The sequence below is a fragment of the Macaca nemestrina genome, chromosome 11 (genome assembly GCF_043159975.1).
Source record: "Macaca nemestrina isolate mMacNem1 chromosome 11, mMacNem.hap1, whole genome shotgun sequence".
Classification (NCBI taxonomy): Eukaryota; Metazoa; Chordata; class Mammalia; order Primates; family Cercopithecidae; genus Macaca; species Macaca nemestrina.
In genome coordinates, this window is record NC_092135.1 from 120,279,632 (window position 1) to 120,299,450 (window position 19,819).

At 39.8% G+C, this 19,819-nt stretch overlaps 1 protein-coding gene across 1 annotated transcript in view; it reads right to left on the reverse strand.

Annotated features, from left to right (window-relative positions):
* Window positions 1–13,367: 13,367 nt before the first annotated feature.
* The window catches only part of LOC105481299 (paired box 3), a 99,094-nt gene continuing 92,642 nt past the window's right edge, over window positions 13,368–19,819 (reverse strand). Inside the window, exons 8-9 of the mRNA XM_011740802.3 lie at window positions 15,390–15,636; window positions 13,368–14,875 (exon numbers count right to left, since the gene is read on the reverse strand). Of these exons, the coding sequence (XP_011739104.1) occupies window positions 14,841–14,875; window positions 15,390–15,636 (282 nt within the window). The 3' untranslated portion in view covers window positions 13,368–14,840. The remainder of the gene's footprint in view (window positions 14,876–15,389; window positions 15,637–19,819) is intronic.

Consider the following 19,819-nt stretch of genomic DNA (forward strand, 5'->3'; position numbering starts at 1 on the left):
TTTTTGTTGCAATTGCACTTAGCCAAAAATTATTTGCCAAAGTCGATGTTGAGAAGGATGTATCCTAGGTTTTCTTCTAGGATTATTATAGTTTGAGGTCTTCCATTTAAATCTTTAATCCATCTTACAAGGGCTTCATGACTAAAACACCAAAAGCAATAGCAACAAAAGCCAAAATAGACAAATGGGATCTAATTAAACTAAAGAGCTTCTGCACAGCAAAAGAAACTACCATCAGAGTGAACAGGCAACCTACAGAATGGGAGAAAATTTTTGCAATCTACTTATCTGACAAAGGGCTAATATCCAGAATCTACAAAAAACTTAAACAAAATTACAATAAAAAATGAAACAACTCCATCAAAAAGTGGGTGAAGGATATGAACACACACTTCTGAAAAGAAGGCATTTACGCAGCCAACAGACACATGAAAAAATGCTCACCATCACTGGCCATCAGAGAAATGCAAATCAAAACACAATGAGATACCATCTCACACCAGTTAGAATGGCAATCATTAAAAAGTCAGGAAACAGCAGGTGCTGGAGATGATGTGGAGAAATAGGAATGCTTTTACACTGTTGGTGGGACTGTAAACTAGTTCAACCATTGTGGAAGACAGTGTGGCGATTCCTCAAGGATCTAGAACTAGAAATACCATTTGACCCAGCCATCCCATTACTGGGCATATACCCAAAGGATTATAAATCATGCTGCTGTATAGACACATGCACACGTATATTTATTGCAGCACTATTCACAATAGCAAAGACTTGGAACCAACCCAAATGCCCATCAATGATAGACTGGATTAAGAAAATGTGGCACATATACACCATGGAATACTATGCAACCATAAAAAGGATGAGTTCATGTCCTTTGTAGGGACATAGATGAAGCTGGAAATCATCTTTCTGAGCAAACTATCGCAAGGACAGAAAACCAAACACCACATGTTCTCACTCATGGGTGGGAATTGAACAATGAGAACACGTGGACACAGGGTGGGTAACATCACACACTGGGGCCTGATGTGGGGTGGAGGGAGAGGGGAGGGATAGCATTAGGAGAAATACCTAATGTAAATGAATGGGTGCAGCACACCAACACGGCACATGTATACATATGTAACAACCTGCACTTTGTGCACATGTACTCTAGAACTTAAAGTATAATAATAAAAAAAGAAACAAAAAAAATCATTAATCCATCTTGAGTTAATTTTTGTATATGGTGAAAGGTAAGGGTCCAGTTTTATTCTCCTGCCTGCAAGCAACCATCTTAAATGCTCCTCCACCTCCACCCCATCACCACTACCCGCCTAAACCCCTGCTCTCAACTTTAGAGAAAATAGAGGCAGAGGAAATGAACTCCCTCAACTTCAAGCTTTCTTCTTCCACCTGCAAATGTATCTTCATTACTCCCCGCTTCCCTTGTTTAAATAGAAAAGATTTAAAAGGCTCACTTCTTCCTGGATAAAGCCAGTACTTCCATATGTACACTGCATCCTATTCATTTCCTTCCTGCTTTGCAAGGACTTGCTTGCTTCCATCCATTGACCCCCTTTCTTATAACACCTCTGTTAGTTCTCTGGGGCTGCCATAACAAAGGTACCACAAACTGGGTAGTTTATGAAAACAGAAATTTTACTCTTACAGATCTGGAGGCTGGAAGCCTGAAATCAAATGTCTGCAGCATTGATTTCTTCTGGGTGCTCTGGGAGAATCTGCTCCATGCCTCTCTCGCATCCTCTGGTGGTGTCTGACAGTCCTCTCCATCCCTTGCCTTGCAGCTGCTGCCCTTCACTCTCGCCCTCTGTCCTCACATGACATTCTCCCCTCATGTGTCTGTAGCACTTCTCTTTTTATAAAGACACCAGTCATATTGGATTAAGGACCAATCATACTCCAATATGACCTCATCCTAATTTACATTTTAATTATAGCACATCCACAAAGATCCAATTACCAAGTAAAGTCACATTCACAGGTATCAAGGATTAAGACTTGAACATACCTTTTTTGGGGTTGCAAATTTCAAAACACAAATATTTCCCACGCTATCAACGTATTCCCCTCAGCCCACGAACATGGTTAAAGCTCTCCAATTTTATGAAAATAAATACCCTGTTTCCCGAGCCATCTGTGACTTTTAAACAAGTATCTTTGGCCAGACATCACTTCCTAACTTCAGATTTATTTATCCGGCCACCTATTAGGCAACTCCCCTTGAAGGTCTTAGGGTCACTTCACCACCTATAGGTCATGCACAAAAAGGCGTTACCTTCTCCACGCCTACTCCTCCTCCTGTATTCCCTGTCTTGAGGAGTAGAATCACCGCCAGCCCATTACCCAGGAGAGAATCCTGGAAATTATCCTAGATTCCTCTCTGTCCTAACCTTGCACAAACATCTGTCAACAAGATCTATCAGCAGTTTACCTTTAAATATCTCCCAAATCCCTTCCCCTGCTCCATGGTGCTGCTCTGAGCCCTTTCCATCTTTCCTTAAACTACTGCAATAGCTTCTTAAATTAGAATCCCTGCCTTTAGTCAATTCCTTTCAAACTGTTCTCCACAATGATTTTAGATACCATATCAAAGACAATTGTGTCCTGTAGACCAACAAGCACAATGCTCACTTAGAAGCTTTGACACTTACTCTATGTTTGTTATTTTTGTAAATTACTGTAAGGTTTGGGAGGAAAAAATCCAAGGAGAGTATGAAGGTCTGCCTTTGGGGCAGAAGGACACGAAAAGAGCTAGTCAGATTTCATCTTACCAGGCATCAAAGCTTGCCTGTTGCTTTAGGAGAGTACTTAAACTCTCTGAGCACGAGATGATATCACCATATTGTTGAGTTGCTGTATTTTTGGATAATATATAAAGTTCCTTTCATAATGCTGGAGAGGCCATACTTGTAAAAGCTCAGTAAAACATAACTATTGTAATTATAGAGGTTTTTTTTTTCTTCTTTGAGTTGGAGTCTCGCTCTGTTGCCCAGGCTGGAGGGCAGTGGTGTGATCTAGGCTCACTGCAAGCTCTGCCTCCTGGGTTCATGCCATTCTCCTGCCTCAGCCTCCCGAGTAGCTGTGACTACAGGTGCCCACCACCACGCCTGGCTAATTTTTTGTATTTTTAGTAGAGATGGGATTTCACCGTGTTAGCCAGGATGGTCTCAATCTCCTGAGCTCATGATCCACCCGCCTTGGCCTCCCAAAGTGCTGTGATTACAGGCATGAGTCACCATGCCCAGCCTGCAGTTATTTTTAAATTAACAATCTAAATTGTCAGTCTTCTACTTAGAGCTCTTCAGTGGAATCTTTTCTTCTTTAGAATAAGATACAAATGTGTCAACCTGACACCAGTTGTCTACCTGACAGAATGATGGTGGAAGTGATCTGATGGAGATACTTGGATATCCCTTTATTGTACACTGTAAGCAGAGAATAGATCTGAGCAAAAAGAAGAAATAGAGCATATAAAAAGTCCTATGCTTTAGACAAATCACAAGTGTAAGTAGAATTTTAGAAAATTATAGTAGACACATGGAGAAATATAGTAGACACAATACAGCACAAGGCATTGTGTCACTGGGTCCTGGCTACCTTTCCAAGCCCATCTTTCCTTGCTTCTCCATGATCTCACCCAAAGGCAGTTCTCAAAGTATGTTAAGCTCTTGCCATGAAAAACTCACTTCCCTTCAACCCAATCAAGTCAAGCTTCTACTCCTGGATACTTTTCTTTTCACCTTTCAGACCTAAACCAGTGTCCCCCTTCCAAACCTTCCTGGATCACACTACCCAGGTCTGACTCAGGAGACCCTTCTCTTTGTCCAACCCTCTCCAGGTGAGATATCTACTTACTCACGTCTTCCTGATTCTGCTATGTGCTCCTTGAAGCAAAATAGACCCATTCATGGACAACCCATTATGGGACTCTAAAGGTTTACATTAATTAGAAACCTGAGGTGTTGAAATCCAGGAAGAAGCCATTTACCTTATAGAGCTGAAATCAGTGCATGAACCTGCAAAGCAGTAGACAGGGCTGAGGAATGACTAGCTATCCAGGATAGATGATTAAGTTCTCCAAGTATCTCCATCAGATCACTTCCACCATCATTCTGTCAGGTAGACAACTAGTGTTATATTTATCAACAAGATTCAAATGCAGCTTAGACATCCCTTTCTCCCATCACCATTGCTTCCCTTCACCCCCATCTGCTCTTACACAGTTGAGCTGGAGCTGTCAACACTGTGAGGACTGAGCAACCACAACCAGCAGGCAATCTTTTAAAAACTGGCTCAGTATTATATTCATATTATATTAGAAGAGTAAGCAAAGATCCATAATGCCTTATAAAACTTAGAAAGCCAGTTTCTCTTACAAGCTTAAATAATGTGAGCAGGGGTCTAGAGGTCTAATAGAGAGTAACAGTAAGCAAGTATTTAAGAATTCACTGAGGGCATATTCTAACTGAAACATGGTGTTGTGGAGCGATTACTAAATGGAAAAGTAGGAAGCCTGAATTGTATTCCTGATTCCACCATTATTAGCTGAGTTGGAACTATTAGACAATCATTTGACTTTTCTGTTGCTTAATATTCTTGCTGTAAACTGAGAATCATATTCATGAGCTGCCTTCCTAATGAAGATATTGGGAAGGGCAATGTAATGTATGTGAAAATTCCTTGAAATTCTAAGGTGTTATACAGACCATCACAGATGCATAATACTACTCCTCAAACTCTTTGATATTTACAATTAAATAAAAAGTCTACAAATATAGAAATACACATGGAGATATTTTCTTACTATCAATGTTCAAGTTGACTTTTTCTTTTTAATATTAAGCTTGAGAGTAAAAACAAAAGAAAAAAGGAAAATAAGTTAGATGAGATAAGAAGCTAAAACAAAATAAAACAACCCCCCAAAGTACTTGAATTTTGCAAAAGAAAACCAGATTTAAGAAATTTAGTGTTTATTAATATTCCCTTTATTGTACACTGTAAGCAGAGAATAGATCTGAGCAAAAAGAAGAAATGGAGCACATAAAAAGTCCTATGCTTTAGACAAATCACACGTGTAACTAGAATTTTAGAAAATTATAGTAGACACATGGAGAAATGAGACAGTTATGTAGTAATTGACATTAGTAATAATTTTTTTTCTAAAAATTTTTTGTGGCCAGGTGCAGTGGCTATGCCTGTAACGCCAGCATTTTGAGAGGCAAGGCAGGTGGATCACTTGAAGTCAGGAGTTCAAGACCAGCCCAGCCAACATGGTAAAACCCCATCTCTACTAAAAATAGAAAAATTAGCCATGCTGGTGACAGGAGACTGTAGTCCCAGCTACTTGGGAGGCTGACACAGGAGAATCACTTGAACCTGGGAGGCAGAGGTTGCAGTGAGCTGGGATCATGGCACTGCACAATCTGGGAGACAGAGCAAGACTCCTTCTCAAGAAAAAAAAAAAAGAAAAACACAGGTTTGTGTGTTGTTGTTGTTGTTTAATTTACTGTACTTGAATGATCATGAAAAGGTATACTTAGTATACTCATAGGTATACTTGGCTAAAGACTGGAAGAGAATATACGAAACTGAAAATGTCTCTCATGTTGGTAGAATAACATACTGTTAAGCTTTCTCTAAAATTGGACTCTTTTCTTAATTTTTAATTGGAATGAAATTAAATTGATAGAACTTTTTTTAAGAAAAGAAATGTTACTACTATCAAATATATATCGTAACTTCAGCTGCCAACTAAAGAAGTGTTGCCAAACACAAATTTCTGTAAGTCCTTTTTAAAAAAATACATGCCCTCTGAATTATAATTGCCATATAACTTTGTTCATTCATAAATAGTTCTTGTGATCTTGAAGACTTGACTTTATTAAGTACTCTTATTATTGTCAGTATAATCATATTTACATCACAATTTTCTTGGCAAGTTCTTTATTTCTAATACAAAAGTTAACTAAACTTTAGCTTTTATCATATAATCATACAAACTGTATTTTGAATTCATCCATAGATTAGAGCTTCTTGAATGTAGGAATCGTGATTTGTTTTGTCTATCTCCCAAACACCTGGGATGTAGAGTAAATGCAGTGAATTCTATAACATCCTAAATGCCTTCTGTATTTTTTTCTCCAATTGTAATGGACCATCTCTTTTACGTTATCAGAAATCCATAAAGATTAAAACACACAATTACAGAATTTCAGTATTTAAATCAATTGCAGCTGAAAACAAGTAAATCTGTTATGTTTAAGGTATAAAGAACTATTCATGTGCTGCATAATAATCAAGCATACATGGGAAGCAACAATTTAATTCCATTCAATAAACATGTCAGACAGGTTGATAGTGAACAAAACAAAGTTGGAAACGCAAGAATGACCAAGACACTGTCTTTATCTTCCAAAAACTTAAACTATGGAAGAAATAGACAAATCTAAAGCAGTTATGAAACTGTTCCTATGGCTAAGTCTGGTGTTCCAGATCTCCCGGTATGGTGACTAAAAAGGACCATTCTCACTTTCCTTTTGATATCCAGTTTCTTATACTGCAAAGAGCCATACTGATTAATGACAAGAAGTACAGCATTTGACCAGGTTCCTCTCCTCCAAATACTTCTGGGAATTCCTAAGCAAAGGGTGTGTCTTTCCTAAACCTCACTCTGTCATCTCAGTCAACCAGTTGACTTTAAATGGCTGCTGCACACAATGCTGCTTGCCCCCTGGAGATTAGCCTTCCTTCAGCAGTGTCCTTGTACATTGCATCATCTCTCCCCAACTTGGGCATGGATCCTTCCCTGAATTCCTTAGGATGATAGTTAAGGCTGTCTAAGGCTTTTTAAGGGGTTGGGGATAACTGAAAGGGACTGTGTTATAGTTCATTCAGGCTAATAAAACAGACTACCATAAACTGGGTGGCTTATGAACCACAGAAGTTTATTTATCACAGTTCTGGAGGCTGGGAAGTCTCAGATCAAGGCACTGGCAGATTTAGTGTCTAAGGAGAGCCTGCTTCCTGTTTCATAGATGGCACCTTCTCACTGTGTCCTCAGATGGCAGAGAAGAAGTAGCAAACTCTCTTGGGACTCTTATTGACAAGGACACTAATCCCATTCATGACGGCTTCACCTTCCCGACCTCATCTAATCCTAATTATCTTCCGAAGACCCCACCTTATAACACCATTACCCTGAGGATTAGGATTTCAACATAAAAATTTGGGGGCAGGGTGGGGAGGGGACACAAACATTCAGACCATAGCAGACTGCGAAATAGAAAACCCAAGCCTAGGCATAAGCTGCAGACTCTCCCAGATTCTTCTCCGCCTTTCCCTACCTGGCTCTCTCTCTCTCTCTGCAGGGGATTGGTGTATGGAGCACAAGCTTGACTCCTGTGCCCTCTGGTTCTAACTGGGTTCAGTCCATGGGAGCCCCAGCAGGAGTTGGGAGATGAGAAGAAAATTAGACCAGGACATTTGTCCCCTGGATCCCTCCCTTTGAGGTTTCCTCTGGATGTCTGCATCGTTCTTCAGAGGTCAGTGTCAGAACCACTTGTTCTACACAGCTCTTTATTTCCAGGTTTCAGTAAGCTCACCCTCCCCACTCCATAGCTGCCCAACTATCCTCAGGTTTCTACATCATCCTTTGTGATTTCCCTCCACCACTTCATTTGTAAATAGTCTCTTATTAAAAATCCTTCTCTAAATTTCCAATTCAAGTATAGTGGCTGTTTTCTGTTGGGAACCTGACTCAGCCATGATTGCCTGAGAGGACAGCAGCTCTCCCAGACCCACATTCTTCTACTGGGGCCCTCAGCCTGCCCCCTTTGTTTCTGGGGGTAGTTTCCTTCCCTTGAGTAGGCCTCTACTCTTCCAAGACAGAAAGCAGGAGTTGGTTCCCTACAACTAGGTATAATCTGCAAACATAAAACTCTACCTACAAATTGAGCTTTTGACATGCTTGTACAAAGCTGCTTAGCTTCTCGTCATCTCTATATGCATCTACGTGTAGTCTACCCTCCATCTCAGAGTCAGATGTTTGCTTTTCCTTTACACAACCAAGAGACCCACTAGTGTGCTTACAAAGGGGAAAAGGGTAAAGCTTGCCCCAAAGAAGAATTTAAACTTGGAGCTCAAGTAGAAGAGAGAAAGCAACAGTTTTTCTCATTTTGACCCATCAAAGTTGAGCAAAGAGATCTTGGGGCCTGTCCTTGGCAAAGCACCCAGTTAAGTAAGAATGGATCATCCCAGTAAGCCTGGAACAATCTATAGAAGTATTGAGGAGCATTGCAGCTTCCCAGGCAAATGCCAGGGACAAGCATGGAGCAGCTTCCAGACCTCCAACAAAGAGTCGTCCATCTATAAAAATGCAGCTGGGCCACTAAGAGTGAGCATTACCCCCCTACCAAACTTTGGGGGATCAGCTTAGGAAGAGGATAATGATAGTAGACATATGTTCCTTCACCCATGAGTTTCTTTCTTTCTCTTTCTTTTTCTTTCTTTCTTTCTTTCTCTCTCTCTTTCTTTCTTTCTCTCTCTCTCTTTCTTTCTTTTTTTCTCTCTTTCTCTTTCTTTCCTTCCTTCCTTCCTTCCTTCCTTCCTTCTTTCTTCCTTCCTTCCTTCCTTTCTTCCTTTCTTTTCTTTTTTTTCGAGATGGATTTTCACAGTGTCACCCAGGCTGGAGTGCAGTGGCATGATCTCGGCTCATTGCAACTTCTGCCTCCTGGGTTCAAGCAATTCTCGTGCCTCAGCCTCCCAAGTAGTTGGGATTACAGTGCCCACCACCACTGCCAGCCGATTTTTGTACTTTTTTTAGTAGAAACAAGGTTTCACTATGTTGGCCAGGCTGGTCTTGAATTCCTTACCTCAAGTGATCTGCCTGCCTCAGCCTCCCAAAGTGCTGGGATTACAGGCTCACCTATGAGTTTCTTAACTGGCCCTTGAGATTGAGACTCTCTGAATCTGTTTTTAGGAAAGAAAGAATTGCCCCACTGTACCTCATCTCAGACCTTCTGGACCCTATCAACTAGGGTTTCCCAGAAGGCTCTGCCTGCGGACCCTTCTGACTAGAGAATCAGTGGGGGGCAGCCCCTGTCTGATCTCCTGGCTCCTTTAATTTGATAATCTAACAGGTGGCATCATGTAAAAATGAACTGGCATGCCCTTTGCCACTGTATCTAACCAATAAATTTCCACTTATCCTTAGAGATTCAGCCCCAGGGTCACTTCCTCTGAAAAGTGCTCCAACGTCAGGCAGAGTCATACCCTCTCTTTGGTTCTTATACTAACTTTTGTTTACATGTTATTTGTGTTCCAACTCTTTCCTGAGTTATCCAGCTCATTCCTCTGTCCTGGGGTCTTTCAACAACAGAAACTGTGTTTTACTCACCATTATAGTCCCACTGTTCCTACTTGCACAATAGGAGCTTGGTTAGTATCCAATGCATTAAGCAATTAATTAGGAAATAACAATCACTGCCCATCTCCCTCAACTCTGCAAGCAGTGAAGAGTCGGGATTGTGGGGATTGTTTTTGAGACTCGGCAGCTCTATGTATGTTCAGCGGCATGGAATGGGGGATGCCAGACAAGCAGAATGGAAAGGCAATTAGGCTTTCAGCTCCGTGCTTTACACTCTCCCAAATGCCACAGGATCACGTGAGCCTGGGGAAAAAGATGTCGCCACACCTCTTGGGGAAGAGCTCAAGCATTCCTCATTTTTGCATGGTGGGGCTTTGTAGGCCTCCAGCTGGGAAAATGATGGGATCATAACACAATATCAACCAACTTGGCATGACTCATCCTCCTAATTCCACCCGTCTTCCTCATGCACCACGGCCGGAACTCCTGCCTTTCTGTATCTCACCGTCTGGCTTGAGAGCGGGTAGTCAGGTTTGTCGGGAGATAAGGCTAAGCTGTGTCCATACTTCCTGTCTCAGGTGGGCTGTGGTGAACAGCCCTGACCACTGCTTCAAGCCCCAGAAAAGTTATCTAATCAGGTGTGGCCACGGTTGCAATGCAGCCAGAGGCCTCTCCCAGAGCTCCTGCTTTGTCAACTTTCCTGGCATTTGTCTTCGTGGATTCTAAGTTCAGTGATCTGAATGTTCTCTCTTTTTCTCCTCTCTCTCTCTCTCTTTCTCTCTCTTTGTTTTTAATGTGCAGATTATTGAACAGCCAGGGCTAATAGCTACTTTTCTAAGCAATAAAGCAACTGGCTATTTCCCTTTTCTGTTCTAATCCTTCCAGTGGTGAATCCCACAAATCACCACCTTGTATCCTCTGCTACAGTCAAAATCATCAGAAATATGGCTTTTGAGTGACTTGTTAGGCCAGCTGCCTCTCACTCCTTTCCTAAGACTTCGTGCCAATCTAACCTTGGGGCAATCTGTGTACCTCTGGTCATACAATTATCTCCCTGCTCAGAAGATCATGTAGGGACAGTATAAGAAAATCGCTTTTCATCTATTTATTTATTCATTTATTCAACAGGCATGTTCTGAGTACCTGTAATGGGTCAAACATGGTGCTAGGCACGTGGGACGCCATGGTCAGCAATTTCAAAGCGGGGTCTATGGAAAAAGGAGAACTAGCTCATATCACTGGCATCTGGTGAGAAGTCCTGTACCCAGCTTTGTTTTCTTCCTTTTCTCTCATGGATCATCTATCACTGACTTAAAGCTCCGTGAGTACTTATCTGAGGCTGAGGCTGGCCATGTGGAACTTTTTGCACAAATACTGCCAGTCACCACTTACTGTGCCCACCATGTTTGACATCAGCTTTCCTTATCCGTGAATGACTTAACACCAAGACTTATTCCATCAGAATGGTTGAGGCTCAGGTAAATAGATTTCCTTCTTACAGATACTTTGGTTCTGGTCCTGTGTATTAATTTTAACTCTTAATTATGTAGTTTTCAGATAGAGTCTTCCATGCCATATTCAGATAAAAGGGATTAATGAATCCATCTCCTTCTCCATTTAAGACTTCCTAAACTTATAGCCATGAACCAGTGGCTGGCTCTATACGCCAGCACTAATGAAGATCCCTTCTAACCTAGGATGTTTCCCAAGCATCCAAGTGTATATGAAAATACATTTCCAGACTGGGCTAAATCAAAGGCATAAAACAATATGCTTGCTTCTGTCATAGATGTGAAATGTATGATATCTATTCCTAGAAAAATTGCTGCCAAGGAATGGCTCAGCAGCTGACAATGTTACATCCACAATTTAATATTTGAGTTTTAGTTTTCAGCTTTTACTTTTAATTTTTCAGATGAAATTAAATAACTCCATGGACAAGGGGGAACCCCCCACATAAAATCAGGTTCAAGTTCTGTTGAATGTCAAAAGGTCAAAGTTCTTAAGGCTACTTGTCCCAGCAAATGAGGGTAGGAACTCTGACTGAAAGAAATCACATGGCATTTCTCCAGAGATTTATTAGATATTTTAAGAGTCTGGAGAAAAAAGATTTACAGGGACTTTCAACATGAGAAGTAATAGCAGAGAAATAGATTTCAAAGACATGCAGAAACAAGAAAAGGACACAAAGAAATATATCAAAATAAGATATAAGCCATTCATGGCAAGTTCTGGTATCAGGAGACAGAAAGGAAAACCGATCATGTAAAATGAGTTTCTCTTGTGTAATCTGAATCCCAGCAGCATTCCTCTCATGTATTGGGAGTGAATGATTTTTTAAAATGCCTGTTTGCAACTTGAGTGTGGCATGAGGTTAGACTGATATAATTAAGTGGGTATTGCAAGCAGCATTTGGAGAGGCAAATAAAACAAACAGGTTCTGCCACATGGTTGCATAGAAGCCAAAGTCTTTTCTTTTTTTTTTTTTTTTTTCCTTTTCTGGCTATATGTAATGTTGGCCCAGCTTCTTAACAGCTTTGGCCTCAGTGCATTTATCTATAAATTGGGGTTAATAATGCCTACCTTATGCGACATTGTGAGGATGAAACAAGACAACGAAAGTAAGTGTGCTGTAAAGATTATCTTCCTTTCCTCTTAAATTATTTTTGGAATAATTGTCAGAAGAAGAGCAACACATTTGATCAGAAAGATGAGTGTGTGAACTAAAAAAACCTAAACCATTTTACAACTTTGGAAAATGTTAACTACTGCATTTCAAGTTTTTGATATTGTTAAACTATGAACTCACATGTGTTCAATCAGCTGACCAGTGGAACTTTCCTGTGCTGTGGAATGTTCCACAGCAATGATCCCCAGTATGGCAGCTTCTGGCCCCATGTGGCTATTGCACACTTGAAATGTGGCTAGTGCAACTTAGGAACTAATTTTGTCATTTTATGTACTTCGGTTTGCTTTAAATTTAAATAGGGATACATGGCTAGTAGCTTCTAATTGGACAGCACCCTTTTAGATCTTCCTGACTGTAAGGTTTTCTCACACCAGTCTTGAGGAAGCAGAAGAGCATGAGTTTAAACACCTTGGGCACCGAGATTGCACTAGGTTCAAATCCTAGCTCTGCCACTGAGTGATTCATGTAAGTTCCTTAAGCCTCAGTTTTTTCATCTGTAGAAAAGAAATGGTAATGACATCACTTGCTGCATGTGACATGTGAAGAGTAGTAAATAAGTTAATACAAGTAAGAGCTTCAAAAGGTATTATGATTATTCCTTCTACAATAACAGTCCTCACACTTTATTGAAACTGTGCATTTATTCCTCTGCCTTCTCCACTAGGCTACAAGCACTGCTATAACACAAGTGCCAATCACCATGCCTAGCACATTTGGACTCTCATTAAATACTTTCAGGAAGAAGGGAGGGAGGGAGAGAAGAAAGGATCAGGAGAAGGAGGGAAGGAGAAGGAAGAAAGGAAGAATGAATGAAGTAGGCAGTAATATCTTTCATATAGAATAAAGTAGGCTGCTAAAATAAAATAAATAAAATATGAGAGTTTTAATTACAAATTTCAGTGGAGATGACTTAGAGATGAAGATGGAGCCTGGTACTCCAGGGAAAACATATATCTAAGTGACAGGTAAGGGACTGGATAACTCTGAGAGAACCAAAGGAAGATGAAGGAAGCTAAACTGAAGGGTTTTTCTAGATGCTACACTGATAAAAACATAAACTTCAATCCTTAAAAGTGTGTTCAACAAGCTTCTTCAAGAGAGTACAACTGTGGGTTGTGTAACCTTATTTGTCTACAGTATATTCTCATAGAAAGGTTCCACTAGAAGTGAAGTACATGTATATTGGGCTCCCCATTGCCAAGTTTTCATTTATACTACATTCACCAGTTCCCCCAAAAAAGCAGTAGTGGGCAAGTTTTCATAACTGTTTATTCATTATAAATAGTAAATATTTACTGCACTTTTTACATGAAAGACATTTTTACAACACATTGTTGTTGGTTGAGGCTGCAACACAAAGATAGTACTTCTCTTGTTCCATCACCCTCTAAGACCAATGCATGAACTAAACTCGGTACTATGTCTAGTCTCACTAACTCACTACGTCATAGTTCTTAACTCTAAAAGGAATGTATTTGTGCCTACCTCATTCATGGTTCCAATAATAGAAAGAAATAAATAACACTGCCTTTCACCTTCTTGTTCCTCTCAACAATTCAAAAAACAAATTTATTGACATTCTAAAATGTCGCCACACAAACGTATGTAAACCTCAGTTCCTATAATCTTTTAATATTGGATATCAATGTATAATTTAAAAGTACATGAGAGCCATGTGAACATTTCTGTTCTTGCCCTGCCTTTCATAGAAAAGAGAAGAATGTAAACGTAATCAGTTTAAAAGCATAATTATCTGATCTGATCTCTAATCAAAGGAGCAACACGGGTGTTGGTTGTCCAGCAAATGGCAAACATCACTGCACTCTATAACTATGAATTATGGGCTGTGAAAATAAAAGCACCTGCAAAAATATAGTTCTGATTTTGTTTATATCGCCTTGGGCATTGCCAAAGCATCCATGAGGTACACAGTATTGCACACTGATAAGCAGATATGTGAATGCATGTCACTTTCTCTCCACCATGCCCTTCCTCCAACCCAGGTGGGCTACCAAATAAATGTGAACTGGAAAAACGTCATACACCTCTCCCCACACCAGAAAAGGAAACAAGTCCTTCTTCCTGGTAGCCCATATCCTGTTAGCAAGACGTATCCGGGACATTTATTGACAACTAGATTACAAATGAGGATACAGTAACAAATAATTTATTTAGGAGGTCCTTTACAGCTAGTCTAGCTTCCTAAAAAATGGTGGCATTTATTTTTACATCAATTTCCAGTGTGTAAGAGTCAAGGATTCCTCCATTCTTGCTTCATGAAGTGAGCAGTTTTAAAGTTGTACAAGTATCAGCATCGAACATCAACATGTTATACTTTAGAGTATTCTATCATATTTTAAAATAGCCTGCTTGCCCAAACCAGTCCAGGTAAATCTCAATACACACACACACACACACACACACACACGTGCACGCACACAAGCAAATGGAATGTTCTAGCTCCTCGATGATCAGCACTAAAGAACTGGGATATTTTGATATGTAACCATGTGAAACCATTGCCTTAAAATGTTGCATTTGTTCTTTATTGCTCCAGGTCTTCTTCTTCTCCACCACTTTTGTCAAACATGTTCAAAAAATTTGAAACCAACTATTGGAGGAAGAAAAATCAATCGCTCTCCTTTGTCTCCTATTGGGACCTCCCCGCCCCAAACAAAAGGGTAATTTTTTGTTTGTTTGTTTTCTGAGCAGATTCTTCATGTCTAGGCTGCGAAGACCAGAAACAGGGCCAGTTTTAGCTCCAAGTGGACAGTTCACTTATGCGATATCTGGCTTGAGATAATGAAAGGCACCTGTAAGGAAACACACGCAGCTTCTTAGGTCATGCTGGGACAATTCACAGTCAGGGGCAAGATCAGCTACAGGCTGACAATGTCATATTTAATACCGTGGTATCAAAGGCTTGAGACTAATATTTTTATTCCTGAGACAAGTTTGACACAACTCTGTGTCCCTGGGATTATCCCCCATATGATCCTGGAGCTGACCTCATTAAGAACATGTGTTTCTAATGTCAGGGATTATTTCATTTTGGCCAACCCTTGTGTTTTACCTAGTGGCAATCAGGTTTCACGTCTCAACAATTAATAATCGCAAGATGTTGTTGACATCGGTTAAGAAAATAATTACACAAGGAAGCCCTTGCTGGAACAGTCAGCTGGTTTTGCAAAAAAAAAAAAAAAAAAAAAAAAAAAATCAATACCGGCATGTGAGGCTTAATCATGCCTCTAATTGACCTTTCTTAAGTAAGAGTTGAGTTTATCTCCCTTCCAGGAGTAATTGCCCCCTAAAAAGTCCAAGGCTTACTTTGTCCATATTGCCCATATTGGTAGCCTGTGACAGGGTCCATACTGTAGCCTGTGGTGCTATAGGTGGGTGGACAGTAGGACTGAGATGTTGGCAGACTGTCCAAGCTCTTCATATGGTCTAGTCTCTGACTGCAGCTGGCCGACACCGTGGTGGTAGGTTCCAGACCCCCGGTGAGAGGGGAGAGCGCGTAATCAGTCTGGGGCTGATGAGGTACCCCACCGTGGTTGGTCAGGAGTCCCATTACCTAAAAAAACAGCCAGATTGGGAAGAAGTTAAAATGCAGAGAGAACCAGATTGCAGCCTACAGCTGAAAGAATAACTTGACGGTTCAGTTTTTATTTCTTTGGAAATCTGTTAAAGAGCTGTCCTGGAGACTATGACCCCAATTCTAAGTGGCAGAGATATTACATCATGCCCGACGATAACATCTGACTGCAGTTTCAGAAGAAGGAAAGGGGGAGGGAGAAGAAGGGAGAAGAGGGGGGAAAGGAAAAGAAGGAAGGAGAAGAGGAAAGCGAGAAATTACACCATGTCTCCAGTGATAAAATCAGACTGGAATTTCAAAGAAGAGGAAAAAAAGGATGAAAAGAGGGAGAAATTATATCTGTTCATACAGAAAAATGTCTATTCATACATTATATCGGGAAGTTTCACATGTGGTTTTTAAACAGTCATTTGCTTATATTTTTAAAAGATAAATGAATCCAAATCAAGTTATTTTTCATGTACTTTGAGATCTCTGTGCCTTTTTTTTTTTAAATAGTGTTCCCTCTCAAGAAAGCCCCTTTCCTTATCTTGGCCATCCTCTGGTAATTAGAAATATTTACTCCCCTTCTGATGGTCCCTGGTACTTTACTTACCCCTTCCACTGTATATTCATTAGTTCAGTCACCTGCCTTGACTGGTGAGAGTTTTGAGAGGAGCAACCTACTCATCTTTATATCCCAGCACCTAAAGCAGTGAGTGCTTGACACATATTAAGTGCCGGATGAATGAAATGTAAATGATTCTCCAAGTAAAAGCCTCCATTACCTACTATTTTATTTCTTCCCTAAACCACCATTTCATAGATATATAGTGTTAAAAGGAAAGACAAGCCTGAAATGCAAACATGTTCTTAAAACGTTCAGTTTTGTAAATAACCTGGAGAGTAAGACAACTTGAGGGAAAAAAATATCCTGTGAAAGAACAACTTTCAGATCAACCTGGTGAAGTGTTTCACAAACTCAAGATCCCTGACCCTTACAGCACCTCATGGTGAAAGTAAGTGGATAATTAATTTTGCAGCTGGAAAACTGCCACACGAGAGGGGAAGTGATTTTTCTAAACTGTGTACCCTTCTGTGGCAGGGTTCAAAAGCAATTGCAAAAGAAATCTAACACCAGGTGAAGAGCCCCCCAAGACACATCTACTTACAAAGTATTTAAATGCAGTATCCAACAATTCCACAACATTTCCACAACAGTTGTGTCTTATTTTTGGAAGTCTGAAGCCTATAGAGATTAAAGTGTGCAACTAAGAGAAAGAGGAGAGGGCAGAAATGACAACCAAGCCCTTATTATAAGCCCTCGTGCTAACTGCAAAATAGCTCTCATAATTCAGGCAATAGAACCCTGGATCTAGGAGGAGTTCCAGCAAGGCAGAAATCTGAGAGGCAGGTCGGGCACGGGGCAGGTCTAGTTTTGCTTCCCAGAAAGCATCTCAAGTCAGATTCCAAAAGCAAGGATCCCATAATTGCCTTTGGGAAGGGTTTGCATAATCCTTATGATTAAGCCAAATCTTCTTGAACTACAGCTCTGAGCTGATCCATCTTCAGTTAGCCCCCAACAGACAGAGAAAAAGAGATCCACCTTCTGTGGGTTATCAGTTATCCACTCTTCCTCCATTTGAACAGATCATTTGGATGGATGTCCCTGCCTTCCCCAGAAATCCTGTTTTTCATTTTGCTGTCTCTCTTTCATTTGAGTTATTGTCTATGCACGCACATGGGAAGGTGGGCCCGTGTGGGCAAAGCAACACAGCAATGCCCACATTTTGAAAGACATCCCAGGAATGTAAAATTTTTTCAGCTATGTGGTAAAACATCTGTTTTTTACAATTTTTTAAAATGTTATATTCTTTAAAACAAACAAAACATCATTTGTGGCAGAGCTTAGTTTTGTTTTAATGGGGATTTGGAGAAAGTGAAAGTCAAAAAATAAAGTAAGCATCAACAGGACTGACAATTCCGGGAAGATGGAAAATCACTAGAATGTAGGCTCTTTTAGGGCCCTACCCAGCATGGTTTATAGCAAGTTAATTTCTTCATTTCTCTATTTTAAAAAACTTGAACATAACTAAGAATGGATTTAAATTAGTTCCTGGATATGTTTTCCATCTACATGGGTTCTTTTTGCGTTTCTTTGAGCTTTACAGATGATTTCACAGGGTATACCTGGAAAATTCATGAATTTCAGTTGATACACTAATTTATTAATTATGAAATTTCAGCCCAAATTAGACATCTCTTTTAGAAGGAAAGATTCTTTAAGTTAGAGGTTGTTTGGTGCTGGTCACACTCTTTTCACATCAGGAGTACATTTTTGTGTGAGATCCTGATGGGTGAGATTGGACATGAACATAAAAACATTTTAAAATGTGATTTTTTTAATGAAAGGGAATACATCGCACAGGCTAAATATTTTACCAGGAATAAGTTGTGTTAAGGAAAATTCAAAAACTTAGAAAAAGCAATTTGGTAACTATATTAGTCCAGAGAGGAAAGATATCCAGTGGCACTAAATAAAAGGAAAATAAACTTTAAATTAATAGTGTCCTTCATGAAGACACTTACTTGAAATTCAATCAATGGTATGTCGCTTTAAGGGAGAAATGGAATGCTCTATCTGCAGTTATACTTGATGAGCTCAGAGCAGAATTTTATTCAAAACATGCACACTTTCCCATGAGCTATATGTACATTTTTGTGATAAACTTTTTTAAAAATCCCCTGCCATACATTTTTTGTTTGCATAACTTTGAAGGCAGCAATAAGCAATTACAGGGGACAGGCGGACCCAAGAAGGTCCTAAAAGAGAAGAAACAAGTCCTTCCTATAAGCAAAAATCAGCTTATGATGTTGTTCATGAAGCAGTTTTTGGCAGTCACTGCATTAGAAAATTCCTTAGGACAGGATTTAACTCTAAGACCTTGAAGTATATCTATTGAAGGATGGAGAAGGTACCCTGTCTGCAGGGCCATATTAGGGCAATAGAAAGATAGTTCCTCAAAGATTCTAGGGCTGAGTAGCTTTAAGACATCCTGAAACATGACTCAAATAGGAAGGACACCTGCAGAGTCTTCCTGTGTGTCACTATTGTCACACACAGGAAGCTAGTGAGGGCGTCTCCTTTAGCCACAGCACTCAGCACAGCAAACCAATACTTGCAGGGGCTGATGTGAGGGCACAGAGGGGACCAGAGACCAGTTATCTTTTGTTCCTTTGACTTCCCTGATAGAGCCCCTAAGACAGACATTCACAAGTTCTTATTTCCACTGTGATGGTCACATATGATTATCATAATCTCAAGAATCTTATAAGGATGGGGAATACTGCACTAACATTTTCCTACATTTGGCCTGAAACTGAGATTAATAAATAACTATAATGTGATTTATTTCAATATTTCACACTGAGAAAACTTGAGAAATATACACCATTTTACAAACCTACTGTTTTACATTTTTTAAAATTATGTGTTGGCAGGGGAAGTGAGGACATCAATAGAAAATGCATTACTCTCCCCTCACATAATGTAAAACCTCAAATCTCTGTAGAAGGTTCCGTTACACTTTCATGTATGTTTCTTTAAAAGCTACTTTGTGTTTCACGTGGTTCAAGGGAAGCTATGGAAATTTCTTTCTGTGCACAAACAAGTTGGTAAATGAACTTCTTAGAACTTATCCACTATGGTTATGGAATGCCTTCCAGTCACATTTTCTTTTTAAGAATAATGTCAGAATTTCTTTTATGCATGCTTTTCCTACAAATTCCTTCGAATTTGTAATTCAAAGCCTAAAATAAAACCTTCATTTGTTGTAAAGTGGATTTTTTTGCCCTCCCCTTAAACCATTAGTAAGCTATTTCTACTACAGGGCTGGCATTTTGTACCTGATTTTTTTGTTGTTGTTTTAATTTGGGGTATTAGAGAAGCTTGATTGCCTAGTTTTGACAAACAATTTCAAAGAAAAAGAAACAAATTCAAGGCTACTCAGTTCTGGCTCCTGAACACTGATCACACTCATTGAATGCCAGGTAAATCCAGGAGATGCAATGACCAGAAAGAGTTTTTCTTTAATAAAGATCTCTGTTCTGTCTCACCAGAAAAGGAAGTAAGGAGAACTCTTTCTTTTTACTTTTAGTTGTGAACCATCTAAAAACAAAACCT